This window comes from Chironomus tepperi, unplaced genomic scaffold (genome assembly GCF_022539635.2).
Source record: "Chironomus tepperi strain 1889 unplaced genomic scaffold, CSIRO-AGI_Ctep_v1 contig_68, whole genome shotgun sequence".
Classification (NCBI taxonomy): domain Eukaryota; kingdom Metazoa; phylum Arthropoda; class Insecta; order Diptera; family Chironomidae; genus Chironomus; species Chironomus tepperi.
In genome coordinates, this window is record NW_027226190.1 from 531,175 (window position 1) to 549,502 (window position 18,328).

The following is an 18,328-nucleotide window of genomic DNA, read 5'->3' on the forward strand; positions in this document are numbered from 1 at the left end:
GACACGAGTTACATACATATTTGTAGAACATCCACAAATTTCCGGTCTGAAACATGTCATACATATAATTTTGAGGACACAACTAGCATCATACTTACCTAATAAAATTATGAAATGTCTAAATATAAAAAAGATTCCAAATAAACATCTAGAAGGAACCAAATCCTTAACAATGAACAGAAATTACATTGCACCCGGTCGACAGTCAATTGAATAAGTATAAAAGGAAGCCCAAAAAAAAAATTGAGACAATATATCCGAACAAAGACAGGAAGGCAATGCAGTTGTTACATCACATGACATTCGAAAGTTAACTCATCTAATTTATTTTATTCAGTCACAGACAGGAATTTATGATGAAATTATTTTGAGTGCTTAAAAAATTTCGAGTTCCTTAAAGCATGCATGAACTAATAAATATTTTATTTCATGCCGCATGTGTACAGTAGGATGTAATAAAAAATGGATAGAGGACATAATTTTCACCATTAAGCAACAATGTTGTTTAATTTATATGATAATTAAATAATTCATCAAAGGAACTGCTGATTAAAATGTATAATAATGTCTGATCATCATGCTTAAAAAGCCAGCAATGAGAGCTTAATAGACCTACATGAAAAAGTGTTGCTGAGATATTTAAATTTTAAAAATACGTTAGAAAAAAGGAAGAAAAAAGTTTTGCAGCATAAACTTTCGTAAAATAAAGCATAAACTTCGAAGATTTACAGTTCGAAAATTCGAAAATATTGAACCTTATACAATTTTGTTTTTTTAGAAACTTAATAATTAAAACTTAATTTTAAGTGGTTTAGATTATAAAAACTGTTAATTAAGGAACCATACAAACGGAATATAGTGAAGAGAACATAGCCGCGATAAATGAATGATGAGAAAAAAGATTTTTAAAAAAATGTCTTTTGACCGGAATTTTTTTTCTTCAGAACTTTTTTTTTAATGGCGATTTTTTGTGTTTGAAAAGTTAGAAAAAAATGGAAATCCTTAAAGAAAAAAAACTTTTTGATCAATGAAATCTTTGAGAAAATGACACATTAGCAATAAAAAATTATGTGAGAAATGCATTAAATATGAAATAAGTAAGAACTAATTAGTGAAAAAAAGTAATTAATGCATTAAAAGGACAATCTATTGACTAAGTTTTGATGAGAATCATTTAAAATCCCAAAACTAAAAGTGATTAACAGTATTTAAAAAAAAATTTGCATTAGCTGAAGACAATTCCTTATTATTTGCTTTTTACTTAATAAGTATTAATATGTGTGGATTAAAACAGTAATGATACTCATTAGATACCTTATACTAATTAAATTCTAAGCCTAGAATGTTTGAATGATTAAATTTATAGTGATTAAATTTAACTATTAAACCACATTTTCGCCATGACAATTTCACGGTATTTTTGAAACATACACACACACAAAAAAGGAAGAAGAAGTTTAAAATTTATCGAAAATAAGTACCAAGCATTTATTATTTAAGTATTATAACATAACAAAGCAGTATTAACATTTAATAATAACAAAAAAAAATGGATAAAAGTGATAAAAAGAAACAAGAGGAGGCATTGAAAAATTCTTTCATGCCAGCATTAGCGAATCAAGCTGCATTCTTGGATGCTGCTTCTCTTTTAGGTAAGCATTACATTAATCCATTATCCATGTCCAGAATTTAATGAATGAATATCATAATAATCAGCACATTGGGGCGGTCGAGACTCCTCATTACCATTCCTACCGTTTACTGGACTTAATATGTTACCTGGTAACAATCAGCAACAAATTCCTGGATATGATAAAAATTCATCAGCTATGAATCAAAGTAAACAAGCACTTAATTCCAAAACATTTTCTCTTTAACTTCTCATTACTCCACATTATAATTATTATTTTTAGATTGGTATACAATGGCTCAAATGGCAGCACAAGATTACTTTTCACGACTACAAATGTCAGGTATGATGCATCCTGATTTGGCTAATTTATCGGCATTAGGAAATCTCGCGTCATTCTCCAACGCAAGCAATTCACTTAATTCATCTGGCAGTAGTACTGGTAACAGTAATAAGAATAATCTCAAAAGGAAGGATAAAATGCCAGATACATACGATATGAAGAAGAGCTCATCATCAAAAGATTCAATGCATCAGTCAAAAAGCTCTAATTATAATCAATCATATGCAAGTACATCAAACTTGCAAAAGGACTTTATGGCAATGGCTGCTGCTGCTGCGGCAGCTCAAATGAATACATCACACGACGATTCATTAAACGATTCTAAAAACAATAGCAAATCATCTATGCAAAATAATTATGTGCCAAGCAGAAACTCAAATATGAATAACAGTCCATTGAGGACGAATAGTAATAGCAGTGCCAGAAAGAAGGATAATGATAAGCATAATTCAGGTATTTAAATTTCGTTCAATATTGCTTGTCCATAAGTGATTTTTGTGTTTGTATCCCGAGTGGCACAATATGGAGAACAGCATTTTGCGCCAAAATAATTGGTTTGAAACAGCCGTCAATACGGCGACATTGCAGTGTCCTAGCAAACATATTGTGCTGTTTGGGCAGGTATAACAGCCCGAATAACACAATCTAGTCACTAGGGTATGGTAAAACATGATCCGTGATGGCTGCTTTTCACCTATTTCAACATTTGTCCTAATATGTCGCTCGGACTGAAAAATTGTAATAATCCCTAACTTATCCTTTCAGATAATAATTATTCATCCAAACGTGGAGATCACAGGAACAGTGATCAGAATAATTATCAAAATATGAACATTTTTAAAGATTCTAAGTAAGTAGCAGTAACATTTTCATGACCAAATATCAAGTCACACAGAAAGTTTCCTAACTCTTCCTCTTACCTGTTTTTTCCAGTGCGTCATCTCTTTTGGGAGTCCGTTTACCACCTGACACTGAAATTATCAAGTATACTTCATCAGGATCAAAGATGCCTAGTAAGAAGTACCAAAATACAACAGATTCCAGTCTTACTGATTTTCAAAAACTATTTTCAGTTCATAATACGTTCAATCAAATCGATATGGATGTACATATATCTCCGAAACGTAAAAAGATGGTAATTGAGTCAATTCCGATGAAAATTTTACAATTCATAACATATTTGTGTTTTTAAAATAGGATTCTTATGATACAGTCAATGATAAACAGAAGAATGATATGGTTGAAGTCATCAAGTTACCGTCAACATTCAATTCAAATGGTTCCTACGATCAGAAACCATCTAAAGGTACAGTCTTAAATTTTAATAATATTGTTTGTTCAAAAGTAATGTTTACTTACATGAATAGAACCGAATGTAGGTACAGATGATGCACCACTGAATTTGTCATTGAAATCGTCAAGTTCATCATCTGGGGAAAGTAGTTCCAAGATGAGTTCCAGCAAAGATATCGATTTATCTTCTGTGAATAATTTAAGTAACTTACAAAACCTTACTGCCGGCATTGGTATGTTCGGAAATGATAAATGTAAGGAACTCATCCTTTTTTTCATACTTAGAGCCATAGATTAATACTGAAATATTTCTGATTCTAGCATCACTCAAGGAAGGACGACCACGAAATCTCGGTCGTGGTGTCTCAAAGCCCAAGAAAAATACAGTAGCATCACTACTCGCACAAAGTCGTGCTGTTGGCATCAAACCTCAACATTTACTCAATTCAAGTTGTGACTTGGAAAAAGTTCGTCAAGCAATTATGGAAGCAAATCAACAAAATTCAGATGTACAATCAAATACAGACTCTGAGAGCTATAATGACACAACATCAGGTATATCCGAGTCGGATGGTGAAAGTGAATCATTTAGTATTGATGATTTAAAATTACCACTATTGGATGGATGGAAAAGAGAAACGATTATTAAAGGTCTAACAAAAACAGGTGGCTTAAAAGGCGATGTCTATTATTACTCACCGTACAATTCTACAAACAAAATTACCACAATGAATCAATTAAAGGATGAATTGGCACAAAATAATTCTAAATTTAATGAAAATAACTTCAGTTTCTCATCACGAAGAATTATTGGCACATTCCTGCAAGCAGCTCCACCGCCATATGCAACAGATGGAGAGTTTGTTAAAATGACTGATTATGAAGTTGCACAAAGACTAGAAGAAATTAAAATGTATACTAGACAGCCGTCAGGATCGTCATCATCAACCTCAGCCGCGGCAGCAGCACAATTAAATGTAGAACAGAGAATTGAAATTGCCCGACAGCAACAAGCTTTGAGAGAGGCAAAGAAGATTGTTAAAGACGAAATCAATAAGACTAAAGAGAAAGTAAGAAAAGATTTATTTCATGTTATTGTTAGCGCATTTTTTGGGTATAAAGGTCTATAGTGCTTTATATGTCTGATTGCCGGATTCTTTCCATTATCGCAGAACAGTTCTTGTCTGTTGATGAATTGGCAATTATATTGATTGAGTATACTTATGAGCCAACTTTTATGAGTGAGTCGAAGAGGCTCGGTGGCATAATGGTTTAGTCCTTTGGTACATAATTATTACAATAGCGACCAAGCGGTCCTGGGTTCGAGACTCGGCAGGGGAAATTTTTCAAGTGTCCTTTTTCGAATCATACTTACTTCGCTGGTCGTACAGATCAGTTGTGATCCATGACCTCCCACAGGAGTCGCCTGAAGCTGGCTCTATCGCTGGCTTCCACTTGCCAATTTCCGATACCAAGTGCAATACTATCTCTATCGACATCCAGAAAGTCAGCTTTGAAGATCTTAATAAATTGAGTTTTCGAAGCATATGGAGTGGAAACGCGACTTACGGTCTTCCTTTGTAGGCTATAGGCCATCAAATAAGTGGTTCTGATCCTATAAGCTGTAGATCTATTGAGTGCTGAGGTCTGGTGTACCCTCATTCGTTAAACAATTATTAGACGCGAATCGTCCTAGTGGGCGGTCTGGATCTTCAAAATCAGAATAGTTAATAAGCCGACAAGCTTAAGGGCTTCCAGGGAGACGTTCAAAGAAGAACGGAGAATTCCGAACGAAACAAGTCAAAAGTCCCTTAGGGATAGCAAATATCCACGAACAAAAAATGCGCTAAAATCCCCCAACTTCCAATTTACATTCAAATTGAATCAAATTAAATCCCGTATCCCTTCTTTTTTGTTATAGGCGAAACATTTAAAAGACATGGAAAAATGCGAGAAATACGAATTGCAACGTAAAGAAAAAGAAATAAAGAATTTCCATTTACAAGAAGCTAAGCGCAAAAAAGATGAAGAAATTACGAAATTGAAGATGGAAGAGCAGAGGAGGAAGCAAGAAGTAAAAAATAAATTTTTAATCCGAATTTCGTATTGCTAATAAAAGAAAATAAAAATAATTCTAGGAAAAGGAGAGGAAGCGTCAACATGTTGCAATCATCAAGCAATTGGAAATGCGAAGAAAATATGAGGAGAAGGAGAAGAAACGTCATTTGATGCTGTTGGAAAAATTAATTTCAAGAGAACAAAAATTGGCGATAAGAAAACAAGATGCGAATATATTGTCAGAATTGAGAAAGCCTAAGGAAGATTCAGAAATTATTAACAAGAATGAGATGCCCTTAATACCGAGAATTGGTGGATTGCGGTTGTCAGGTCAAGGATTTGCTGATTTATTGATGGCTTATGAGTTTCTTCATAATTTCGGAGAGACATTAGGATTCGGTAAGAACTTTTGAATTTATTGTTAAGTTTCTTATTATACATTGATTTCAATTGCCAGTAGATATGGAATCCCTCCCATCACTTCAATCACTACATAACGCAATAAGTCAAGAGAATGCAATCGAAGCTGAAGAGGAATTATTGTCAGTTATAACGCATTTATTAGTGTGTGCTATTGAAGATCCAGGTATTCCAAATCCAAATAGACACACAACACTTTTGGGTCAAACATTACGTCAGGCAGACATCACACATCAAAATGTATCTGAAATATTAAGAATATACTTATACTCAGTAGCAACGGGTGAGGTACGACAACAAACTGGAATTAACTTAGAGAGAGAAAAGTGTGGACGATTTGTAGATCTACATCATCAAGCTCAGCCGGCAGAGGTACTTGATGAAAAACAATGTTCTAAAAATACTCAGTTCTATGAAGCTCTTCATGACAACGAACGATATAAACTATCGGAAAGTTTGAAGGATAAACCATATGTAGCATTAAATCCAACAGTAAAAGCAAAAATATTAGCAATGCTGTGTAACGATTTACTTTTAAATAAGGCAGTATGCAAGCAAATTGAAAACGGTTTGGAATCTCAAGCAGTATTAAAGAAGGAAAAATTTTTATTAGATAATAAGGTACGAAAGTATAAATCATTATTATTAAGGAAACAGAGAATTGAACAATACGAAAAATCTCAACAAAATCTCAAAAAGGAGGCATTAGAAGAAAGTCAATCAGTTGACAAGACTGATTTAGTTGATGATAAGGCAGAAGTAAAGTCCGTTAAGGATGAAATTCAAACATCGCCATCTAAAACACCTGAAAAGGTAATTCCAAGTAAGGCAGATGAATCTTTACGTAAATCAAACATTCCGGATGAAAAAATTGACGAGGATAATGCTAGTGAGGAAGAGAGTGAGGATTTAGATGAGGATGAGGATGCAACAATGACATCTGAGGAGGTTCAAAAGAAACTTGAAAAAATTTTGGAGCAATCATTTCAAACAAAACAGCAATTACAAAAATCATTAAGCTCACTACGTGGTAAGCATTATGGACAAGATAGATATTGGAGACGATATTGGTATTTACCAAAATGTGGTGGAATTTATGTTGAAGGACTTGAATCAGCAGAATCAGAAATCTTAAATTATCAATCAAAATTGGATGAATGTGCTCCAAAAGTAAACAATCCTGAGGAAATGCCAGAAGATGCGAGCATAAATTTAATAAAAGATACAATATCGGAACCAGAAGAAGAGAAATCAAGTAACGCAACAGAAGATGTAACAGAACAAGAATTTGATGAAGAAAGTGTCGATAAATACAAACATATTGGGCAAGTGATCAAGAATACATCATTGAAAATGAGCCAACCAATGAAGCCTGAAAATCATGAAGATTTTGATATTGAAGATTCAATTCCCACGGCTATATTGGTTCAAAAAGGAAACAAATTGGATGATTCAAAGTTTGTTGAAATCAATCATGTCGTTCCATCAAATCCAATGCAAAAAATGGAAGAAGAAGTGAAACAAAACAATGAAAAAATTGAAATCAAAAAAGAAAATGACGTAAAAGTCAAAATAGAGAATGAAGGCCTGAATGATACAAAAGATGTCATTTCAATAAACAGCGAAAGCTTAAACAATGGCGATGATATAAAATCAGAAGATATCAAGTCCATAAAAGTTGAACCATTATTATCAAAATGGTTTTCTTTGGTTGATCCAGAGATTCCATTATATACACCAGATTGCCCACTCATTCCAAGTCAGGTTGAAATGTTTCGTAATATACAATGTAAGGATGATATCATAATGCATGGACATCAATGGGAAATTCAAAATAATTTACATTTCTACAATCCAAAATTATATTATGAAAATAATGAAAATGAAATAGAATTTAAGAATGATTCAGTACTTAGCACATCAGGATTAGATTTGTTGATGATAGACAAAGCTTTAAGTGACAACAAGCAAAATATTTTAAGTAAGAAAGCCGTTTCAAATTGTATAGAAAACGGTGATGTTAATAAGAAACTCATTACTACCGAAGATCCTTTAAATGGAAAAGTTTTCTATGATCAATGCCACAACTTCAGTTTACCTCCTATACAAAATATGACAATTAATAATTTAAGTGTTTTTCTACAATGCGAAAATTTAAATGCAGCACAAATGACACCGGAAGATCAGGAAGCCGTTGATGAAATTAAACGTAATGGTGTCAAACAACCCGCTGAATCTATTTTAGTACCGAAAGATTTACGATTTGGATGGTTTAAGATTAATGAAATTGAAGATATGAATAATGTTATTAAAAGTTTACATGCGAAAGGCGTTCGCGAAAAGATTCTTAGACAGAATCTCTTATCAGCATTAAGTGAAAGTATTGACCTAACTTGCCCATGTCCAGTATCAAATGCTCGAGCACCACCACCACCGAATGGCTATATTGAACCTGAAGCATTTATTGCATGGAATCCGCGCATCGCAAAACGTGTTGAACAGCAATTACTTGATCAAGTGGAAGGTCTCGAAGATAAGATTGCGAATGCATCGATGCAAGTTAAAGGATGGAATGTTCCACAACGAGATAATGAGTCGGAAAGTGATATCTTGGAAAATATTGATATCAATATGATTAAAGAGCGAATCATCAATTTGGAGGCAGCAATCGAAAGGAGATACTTGAAACCTCCTTTGGGAAACAAGTGAGTATAAAGGTGCTGGACAATTTAAAATGGATTTCTAATTAAAATTATTAATTTCTAGTACTAGTGAGGCACAATTGATGAACGCATCGATAACCAGTGAACCATGTGCCAATACATCATCCGCCAATTCCAGTGCAAACACTTCTGGTTCGGAATCAGAGCCTGTTTCTAAAGGTATGTAATAGCTTTATATAGCTTCATAGAAATTCAACTTAAATGTCTTATTCCTAGGATTATCATCATGGCGAGAGGCAGTTCAACGATCAGTCACAGCAGCTCAATTGTCAATGGCACTTTATACTCTTGAACAATGCGTTGCTTGGGATAAAAGCATTATGAAAGCCGTAAGATTAAATTTAATACTCCTTTGAGGACATTTATGCTGAAATTTGAAATTTCTTTTTAGAATTGCCAATTCTGTCAGTCAGGCGAATCAGAAGATAAGTTGCTACTCTGTGACAGCTGCGACCGTGGATACCATACATATTGCTTCAAGCCGAAAATTGATAAGATACCTGAAGGAGATTGGTAAGCATAACAAGAAGCCTTTTTAATCCTTTGTAAATTTCATAATTCCATGTCCCTTCAGGTTCTGCTTTGAATGCATCAACAAAGTGACAGGCGAACGAAAGTGTATAATTTGTGGAGGACTTCGATCATCACCAGTTGGAAAATTGATATTATGTGAATTATGTCCTCGTGCATATCATCATGACTGCTATATCCCACCAATGTTGAAAGTACCAAGAGGTAAATGGTATTGTGCCAATTGTGTTAGTAAAGCACCGCCGAAAAAGAAGGTTATACGAAAGCCAAAAGAACTTAAATCCCACAATTCATCACAATCATTAGATGCATCATCGCATGATGAAGTTGCGCCAAATAGGTGAGATTGGAAGTAGATTTTTGAAACGAAAATAACAAGTTACTTATAAGTTATTGTATATTAACCCCTTTTAGTCCAACTGCATCAATGACTTCATTTTCAATTGATGAGCATTCCTCAATGAACAATACTATTCCTAATTTAACTTCTGCAGATACGACTCCTCAGATTTCTAATACTCCAAATCTGCCACCGATTCTGCCACAAACTGTTACAACAACAAAAGTTAATACTAATGATAATAATACTAGCACCAATAATGATGAAATTGAAACAGAAATTAGTGATACAAATACTCAAAATAATAGTAGTCCAATAAAGGAAAAAGATAGTAAGGAACGAGATGATCTCAAAGAAAAATTGAAGGCTGAAAAGAAAGCTGCGAAAAAATTAATGAAGGAACTGGCAATCTGTAAGGTCATTTTGGAGGAAATGGAAGTGAGTAATTTATATCTCTTTGTTGACTGACTGAATATTAATCTATTTCATCTTATAGGTACATGAGGACTCTTGGCCTTTCCTACTTCCAGTAAATACGAAGCAATTCCCAACATACAAGAAAGTAATCAAACATCCAATGGATTTGTCAACAATAAAGAAGCGGCTTCAAGATATGACGTGAGTTTATTTATCTTCCAATCAAAACAAACAGAATCTGAACAAGCAGCAACTTATCAAAATTTAATTTCCTTTCCTTCCCCAATACTTATATAGTTATAAGGCGCGAGATGATTTTGTAGCTGATATACGATTAATATTTGATAACTGTGAAATTTTTAACGAAGATGATTCTCCTGTTGGTAAGGCTGGTCATGGCATGCGAAAGTACTTTGAGCTAAGATGGGCAGAATTAACGGCAACATAGTTTTGCAAAGTCGTTTTGCAACGATTAACTTAGAATGTATTGTAAAAAAAGTGAAGAAAAATTAAATTAAATAAAAATACTCACAAAATTTGATGTTGAAAAAGAAACGAATTATTCTCTATCATATTTAATGACATTATATTATCACCTTTTTCAGTCAGTTCATTTAAACGCGAGCGTACGCTATTAATAGACCTTTTAAATCGCAATATATATTCATATTTCATAATATTTATTAAGTAAATTAAATCGTGGCTAGTATTTCAGTTTTTTTGAAGATGATAAATACATACTTGTAGTACCATATCTCACACGTTCAAGTTGAATACAAGTTTGCATACAAGTCAGCTGATTATTTGCAATCAAATGCACACTGATACTAACGGATTTATTATTTTTAAAACCAATACAATAAGTATGAGAGTGAGATAAAAAATCATTTGTGATGGAATAATAAAGGCATGAATGAGCACACAAGCAATGTGATTCACGTTGTAAATAAGAACTCATGATTCCTTTTCCCGAAATGTCTGAATCACAGAATTATTGGCTTGTGTACTCAATTTTCGAATAAGTTTCCGTATCTACACTGCGTATGTATCTCTTTAATAGATTTTTTGTCCTTGACTTTTATAGTTTGTATGCATGTTGTGTTTTTCGAAATCACTCTTATTATTCAGTTTTCTGTCTCAGGCCACGATAGCTGATAAGTTTGATCTATATTTGTTCACAACCGTTAAGTCAAAATTTTGAAAAAGATTTGTCAAAAAAATTTTGAACTTAAGAAACCGTTAGTTCAAAAATTCAAAAATAATTGTTTTCAAAAAATTTTGAGCAAGGTTTGGACATTCTGAAGTCTTTTTAAAACAAATTACAAAACTTTGCTACCTTATCATTACATAATAATTCACAATCAGTGCTGATTACACAGATTTATGCTGTTTAATACTCAGATTAGAAATAATCACAAAAAGCAATAAATAAATTCTGAATCTAATCGCAGGTTACTAGACCTTGAAAAACGTCAACAAATCGTGATCAAGTCGAAAATCGTTAATTAGTGTATCGTGCCAAAATATCTGTTATACCAGTGAAAATAAGTGTAAAATCGTTCGCAAATTGAGGAAACGAGCCAGCAATTTCGAAAAGTGTTCGAATATTTTGATTGTTCATAGCAAAGAGACAGAGAAAAAATTAAAAGAATTAAATTATGCTTCGTGCATAGTTTATAATTAAAAAGGCGTGTTGCAATTAAGTCCATAAGTTTAAGATATGTGGCAAAAACATAAAGTACTAATAAAATTATAGTTTATAAGTGGGATAGATGAAAATCGATATTGTAACAAGAGAAAAAAATAAAAATGTCTGATAAATCATCAAAGTTTCCATCAAAAAAACATCCAGGCAATTTGGATAGGAAGTCATCGTCGTCAGATAAACAAGATGTAGCAGAGATTAATACCGGAACTATACAGAAACGAAAAAGCAATTTTAAAGCCATTAAGCCCAATTCCCTTAAAAATAGTTCAGAAATTGAAGGCACGTCTCAATCACTTTTTTTTTTCTACCTATCTCTTTTCTTCTGTATGCCTACATACTTTATATTTATTTTTTTTTTCTTTTCTCCTTTTCAACATGTTTACATTCGATTCTCTCCTTATAGAAACGTCAAACTTGATAAAATTTAAAAATTCGCACCTTGGAAAATCAGCGCCATGTAAGTAGCACTTAAATGCTTTGACTAATTAGATTATAAAGAGCACATATTGTTTATTTAAATTTCTCTGTCTTACTTTTTTTTGCAAAAAAATTAAAAATAATAAAGGTGTCAGCCACAGTGGAAAGAGCACAAAAGACTATTCAATGGTCGCATTAAGACGCGTTAATAATCATCATCAAGCATCACAGATTCGTAGTCCGGCTGTGCATCGTGTTAGTACATCTTGTCTATCACCAAGAAGTCAGAGTCCAATATCGCAATCGCCAATTGAAAGTCCTCGAATGAACTCTCCAAGTACTAATCATCACTTTCAATTTATGCCATTTAAAAGGCTATCACAAAATAAAGTTATCGACAATAGCCGTCGATGGTCAATTGTTTCACTTCCCTCAAGTTCTGGATATGCAAGCACAACACCATGTAGTTCCAATATTTCGGTAAGTGTACAGCTGATGAGTCATAAGTTTTTGAGATTTTTTTCTTATTTATTTATTGATTTTTTTTTCAGTCTCAATGTTCGTCTAGCGAACGACTACATCAACTTCCGCACGCGCCAACAAATGATGAATTAAGAGTTTTGAATAATCGATTTTCTGGAAGTGAAAATATTTGTCGTCCACATCCAACGATTCAAAAACAACAATCGCATCCACTCACTCAAAATCTATCATCATCAGCCATCCATCAACCGCTTCGAAAGTGTTTACATGCATCACAAAACAACTCATTTCAAAAAAATTATTCACCGCCACCGATTTCGGTACAAAGTCATGCAAATATTAGCAGTAGTCATAATAATCCACATCATAATAATCATAATACTAATAACAGTAATAATAATTCAAATGCATCAGCAGAAGAAGCTACTCCTCACGTTGAACGTCAAAGACCGTCTTTTTTTCGGCCACGTTCTCGTTCATTAAGTTCGCCTAGTCGTTCCCCAGTCTCCGATACTGATCCATCAACAATGAATAAATTATTCAAGGAAAGATTTCCGAGAGCACGCGAGGCAATGGAAGCAAAATTAAAGGATTTCATTAATGAATATAAAACGACGGCAACGTCAAATCGCAATCGAGATTCTCAGCCCATTGTTCGTTTTGTTACAAATCAAATTGTGGAAATTGCTCGAGACTGTCTTCATAAATCTCATTCGAAACAAGTCTTAACTAGTCGCTACTTTGGTGAAATGTCTGACAGCTTACAGAGACTTTTACTTGAAACTAACGAAAAGTCACCTGAAGCATCAGCAGAAATTGCTAAAATTATCAAGAGATTAATTTTAATAATTTCTCGTCCAGCACGTTTATTGGAATGTCTGGAATTTGATCCAGAGGAATTTTATAAGCTATTGGAAGCAACAGAAGATCAAATGAAAGGCCATGTAACTGCAGATTTGCCAATTTATGTCATCACAAAATTAGGAATTAATAATCGAGATCCATTAGCTGACATAACGCAGGAAAAGCCGGCGCAACAGCAAAGCATTGACAAGAGTGATGAAGTTAGAGTTGAAAAATCAGATAAAAGCATTAATGTTAGTGATATTAGTACTGAGAAAAGTGATATAAGGTAATTGCAATTAATTATTTCGCAGTGCATTTTCCCAGACAAGAGCTTATGTCCGAAAACTGTCCAACTGACGGGTATTTTTCAAATACTTTGAACTTTGTGAACAATTTTTGAACTTGAAAAATTTCAAATATTTTTGGACCGTTATTTTTTAAATATATTTTGACCGTTATTATTTGAATATTTTTCGGTCGCTGTATCTTGGGAATATGCGCTTTTGTCAGTCACAACTGACTACTTCTTCACCATTTATTTTAATGGCATTAACATAATCATTTTCTTTCAACACAACAATTTAATTAATTTTTTTTGCAGTATAAGAGATTTACCTTATGATGAGAAGCAACAAAATGCTTCAATTATTTCAATATCGTCAAGTGATAATTCATCTTATTTAACATCAACGCCAATTAAGAAACCAGTAAATTCAACGCAAGAGAGTATTGATAAGCAACTAGGTCCAAACGAGAATGATTATGAAATCATCAAGTTGATTTCGAACGGCGCCTACGGCTCTGTATATTTAGTAAAGCATAAGCAAACCAGACAACGATTTGCGCTGAAAAAAGTTAATAAGAACAATTTAATGTTGAGAAATCAAGTTGAACAAGTGTTTGTGGAACGTGATATTTTGTCATTTACTGATAATCCTTTTGTTGTAACAATGTACGCCAGTTTCGAAACAAGAAAGCATCTATGTCTTGTGATGGAATATGTTGAAGGTGGCGATTGTGCATCATTATTGAAAAATACTGGACCATTGCCATCTGATATGGCTAAGCTCTATTTTGCGGAAATGGTTCTAGCTGTTGAATATCTTCATAGCTATGGAATTGTGCACAGGGATTTGAAACCAGATAATTTGTTAATAACAGCTCTTGGGCATATTAAATTAACAGGTAAGTTGTAGCTATGACGTTTGTCATTCACTTGATAATTGATTACTTACGATAAAAGGATTAAAATATAATTAATTTTTATACTTGATAGACTTTGGGCTCTCTAAAATGGGTTTAATGTCGATGACAACCCATCTTTATGAAGGTTGCGTAGATAATAGTGAAACTAGACAATTCTCTGATAAGCAAATATTTGGAACGCCTGATTATATAGCTCCTGAAGTTATTTTAAGACAAGGATATGGAAAGACAATTGATTATTGGAGTATGGGAATCATATTGTATGAATTTCTCATAGGATGTGTTCCTTTTTTCGGGTAAGATGAAATTCTCATTAAATATTTATAAAATCAATCCTAATTCGATTCTTATGTCTAAATCTCTAGTGAATGTGCTGAAGAATTGTTCTCATATGTTGTCAATGATGCGTCAATAGAATGGCCATCTGATGAAGATTGGCACATTGATGTTGAGGCTAAAAACTTAATTACTGGCTTACTCATTCAAGATCCTCAAGAAAGGTTGGGTTCACAAGGACCGCAAGAAGTGAAAGAACATCCATACTTAAATGGCATTGAATGGAATAGTTTATTGCGATATAAGGTAGATATTTTTTTATTATATACAATCAAACGACGACGACTTTATTGATCCAAATATCTATAAATTCTAGGCTGAATTCATTCCACAATTGGAAAATGAAGAAGACACGAGCTATTTTGATTCACGTCTTGAACGATATAGTCATCACGAATTTGATGACTCAGATACCGATGATTCTCCTGTTTTATCGTCTAGTTTCGCATCCTATTCTCCACAATACCGTAAACATTGTTATAATCGTAACAACAATTATGGAAGTGATGAAAGCAATAGTAGCTTAAACGATTCAGGAAAACTGGCCCTAGATATAAGAAATTTGAATGTAAGTTTTTGTCTTGTGCAACTACTTGGTCTAAGTTGGACTATTCTGACAGATAATACGCATGTACTATGCGTGTTATACTCAAAAATTTACCAAAATTTCAATTAATTATAAAATTTTCCTTATTTACACAGATTAATCCATCTAAGATTAAGATGCCATCAACGCCTGTTGATGCTCCATTCGATGAGATTAGCGATTGTATAAATTCGCCAGATCGTGCTCAAGCGCCTCTATTTTTGAGACATCAACAAATTAAGAACGTTTATGCCACGGCAGATGTTATGGAGCAACAGCAAAATCAACGCATTCATAAGCCATTTAAAATGCTGAATGTAATCGGCACCCCAGATTCTGATCATTCATCCGATCATGACATTTCACCAAAAATACAACGTCGTCGTAAAAATCTCATTGCTCTTCATGCTGAAGAAAAGTTAAATCTGCCAAAATTATCGATATCTGTTGATCACGATATTCAGCCATCTCATTCACTATTATTCCCATCAACATCAACATCAGGTCAAATGCATAGTCTCTCACATGGTCCTGAAAAGCGCGTCATGAAGTCTGCGTCAGCCGTAGATTTGAGCTTGAAGATATCACCTCATTGTGTTGATAAAATTGTTGATAATTTACGTAAAGATAGAACAAAATTGAAATTGGAAACGAATTTATTTAAACCGATTGAGCATGAATCGAATTTAGAATGTGATAATCACTCAAAACCACTCAACAATAATGGAGGCAGCTCAGCTAGCAGTCGTGAAGTTAGTCCATCAAGAGACGGTCCAACAATTACAAATTTGAAGCCACCGTAAATACCTTTTCTTTATTTTAGCAAGGCACACTTTGATTTATTTGCAAAGTGTCTATCCTTAGCTTATTAGGATTGTGACTTAATGCTTTACTTTTGTACTTTCAGAATAATTCTTCGAAGAGGACCGAATGGATTTGGCTTTGTCATTCAAACTATTCGTAAGTTTTGGATATGATACCTTGCAATATGGATTGATTAATTAAATTTGTGTCCATTTTTAGGAGTCTATTTTGGAGATTCTGATTTCTACACGATGCATCATCTCGTAATGAGTGTTAATGAAATGTCACCTGGTAAGAATCTAAGCATTCATCACTTAGTTCCTTAACTTATTATTCAATCTTTTATTTTCAGCTTTTGAGGCAGGTTTACGTCCAGGTGATTTGATAACACATATCAACGGCGAGTCTGTTCAAGTAAGTTCTATTAATCAAAGTTCATGACTATTATTGTTTTGGTCATTAGTCACGAGTATTTATGTCTATACAAATGCAAATTATATTCATTCATAATATTTTCTTTTCAGGGACTGTTTCATACTCAAGTGCTTCAATTGTTGCTTTCAAGTCATGAGCATGTGACTATTCGTGCTACTCCGTTGAAAAATACTAGGTAAGTAAATTCATAAATTTGTATGACTAAATAGATTAGGAATAAATGTTTATTTAAATAGCATTCAAATCGGAGGGCGTAAACGAGATCCAGGTCAAGGGAAATTGGCTAGAAAGGTGAATGCCCGACCGAAGAAGCAAAAGGGATCAAGTGATAAGAAACGTCGAATATCGTTGTTTAGAAGAATAAGCACTAAGATAGCAAATGCAGAAATTCAACAGGTAATTCAACTTGTCATTTTCACAGTAAATAATACTTATTGACACATACATTTATTTTATGATAGATGACATCAAGTGGTGCATTATCGCCCATAACACCAAGTAGAAGTTTCCAATCGTTTTCTAAAGACGTTCGTCCAAATCCTCGATTAAGCTTATCACCATTAGATCCATTTCATCAACAAGTAAACATTTCACCACAAGCTTCATCTCAATCGTCATCGCCATCATCGTCAGTTCCAAATACACCAACGTCGAATTTAAATACAACTGCACCTATTTATCACCAAAGACCATCATCGTTGCATGGATTAAAGCATAAACTTCACACAATTTCAGGAAAATCGCCATCGTCAAGTCGCAGAAAATCAGTGTGTCATATTCCATTATCGCCATTGGCTCGTACTCCGTCGCCATCATCATCCGGAGCACCCAATTCTCCAACAAGGTAGGCTAGACTTCTTGGATTTAATTTAAATCCTAGGATTTAATCTCTTATCATTGGATTAAAAATTCAAATTTTAAAAATCCGTTAAATTTAATCATCTTTTTAGATCACCAAGTCCATTGGCATTTTGTTTGGGACATCATGTTGGTGCTTCAAATTTAACACAGTCTTACACGCCAAGCGGACCGTCAAGTAGTAAGGCAGGAAATTCAAAGATTCAAAAAACTAATAGCTTCAAAAGTGTGGAAAAACCTTGAATTAAAAATGTTTGTTTTCCTTCATAAAAAATTATTTATTTGATTTTTCTTTTTTTTTTGTTCATTTTTTCTTTTTAAACCATATAATGTGATTGTCATATAATTTCTTGTTTTCACTTCTATAATGAAATAATCTATAAAGGTATATGTGTAAAAAAAATGAAAGATTTAACAGGTACAACCGGATAATAATGGAATAATTGATCGATTTGAGTGATTAGATGAGATATATAAACTTAGGTAGTTTGATTGATGTCGAGAGTTATTGATTTTATTAAAGAAATGAAAAGAATATACGATTTAAAAAAATAGAACCTTTTTGCTCTAAATAGCATCAAAATGTTATTTTTAATCTAACAATTTCTTCAACTTTTCATTTGTTTTGTTCTTTAATTTTTTGCAAGCCTGCAATGATATTAATTGTAATGATATTTAAAAACTATTTATTTTTAAGAATTATGAATGGTAATGATTAAAAAAACACAACAAACTTCAAAACGTACTTGTTAAGGCAGTGAGGACGAGAAATAAAGAAAAAAGTCGAAATCATAATATACTGTATTTTTGTGGTATTTACAGGATTTGATCTTACAGACTTATATTGCTAATATAGTTAATGCGTTGAAATCCACACAGAATTAGAGCTGAAAA

General features: G+C 33.2%; 2 protein-coding genes and 1 long non-coding RNA gene across 4 annotated transcripts; 2 read left to right on the forward strand and 1 right to left on the reverse strand.

Moving 5' to 3' along the window:
- The first annotated feature begins 747 nt into the window (after positions 1 to 747).
- tou (bromodomain adjacent to zinc finger domain 2B toutatis) lies at positions 748 to 10,310 on the forward strand. Of its 2 annotated transcripts, none has more exons than XM_070653522.1 (18): positions 748 to 1,652; positions 1,717 to 1,839; positions 1,914 to 2,426; positions 2,739 to 2,823; positions 2,907 to 3,108; positions 3,171 to 3,279; positions 3,341 to 3,520; positions 3,588 to 4,336; positions 5,188 to 5,340; positions 5,405 to 5,723; positions 5,782 to 8,449; positions 8,511 to 8,626; positions 8,684 to 8,796; positions 8,859 to 8,980; positions 9,042 to 9,338; positions 9,413 to 9,776; positions 9,835 to 9,956; positions 10,053 to 10,310. In XM_070653522.1, the coding sequence occupies exons 1-18, from the start codon at positions 1,550 to 1,552 to the stop codon at positions 10,201 to 10,203; spliced, it is 6,489 nt and encodes a 2,162-aa protein (XP_070509623.1). In that variant the 5' UTR covers positions 748 to 1,549; the 3' UTR covers positions 10,204 to 10,310. The 2 variants fall into 2 exon arrangements, with proteins under 2 accessions (XP_070509623.1, XP_070509624.1); XM_070653523.1 differs by having other exon boundaries at positions 5,785 to 8,449.
- On the reverse strand, positions 9,944 to 11,049 carry LOC139100790 (uncharacterized). Its single transcript, XR_011545467.1, has 2 exons — positions 10,288 to 11,049; positions 9,944 to 10,231 (listed from the first exon to the last, which is right to left on the reverse strand). It is a non-coding gene; the product is annotated as an uncharacterized lncRNA (long non-coding RNA).
- An 89-nt stretch (positions 11,050 to 11,138) lies between these two features.
- Positions 11,139 to 18,229, forward strand: dop (microtubule-associated serine/threonine (MAST) protein kinase dop). The gene is made up of 16 exons (XM_070653525.1): positions 11,139 to 11,742; positions 11,867 to 11,920; positions 12,029 to 12,360; positions 12,432 to 13,495; positions 13,811 to 14,394; positions 14,486 to 14,711; positions 14,781 to 14,997; positions 15,068 to 15,319; positions 15,454 to 16,136; positions 16,245 to 16,297; positions 16,361 to 16,432; positions 16,494 to 16,555; positions 16,666 to 16,751; positions 16,813 to 16,972; positions 17,038 to 17,420; positions 17,527 to 18,229. The coding sequence occupies exons 1-16, from the start codon at positions 11,565 to 11,567 to the stop codon at positions 17,675 to 17,677; spliced, it is 4,557 nt and encodes a 1,518-aa protein (XP_070509626.1). The 5' UTR covers positions 11,139 to 11,564; the 3' UTR covers positions 17,678 to 18,229.
- The last annotated feature ends 99 nt before the right edge of the window (positions 18,230 to 18,328 follow it).

Excerpts from the sequence above, each read along its gene's own strand:
- tou (XM_070653522.1), top strand. The coding sequence starts at position 1,550 with ATGGATAAAAGTGATAAAAAGAAACAAGAGGAGGCATTGAAAAATTCT. Across the intron at positions 4,337-5,187 it reads TCAATAAGACTAAAGAGAAA|GCGAAACATTTAAAAGACAT; the intron begins GTAAGAAAAGAT and ends TTTTTGTTATAG. Across the intron at positions 8,981-9,041 it reads AAGATACCTGAAGGAGATTG|GTTCTGCTTTGAATGCATCA; the intron begins GTAAGCATAACA and ends ATGTCCCTTCAG.
- dop (XM_070653525.1), top strand. The coding sequence starts at position 11,565 with ATGTCTGATAAATCATCAAAGTTTCCATCAAAAAAACATCCAGGCAAT. Across the intron at positions 14,395-14,485 it reads TGGGCATATTAAATTAACAG|ACTTTGGGCTCTCTAAAATG; the intron begins GTAAGTTGTAGC and ends TATACTTGATAG. Across the intron at positions 16,298-16,360 it reads CTTTGTCATTCAAACTATTC|GAGTCTATTTTGGAGATTCT; the intron begins GTAAGTTTTGGA and ends GTCCATTTTTAG.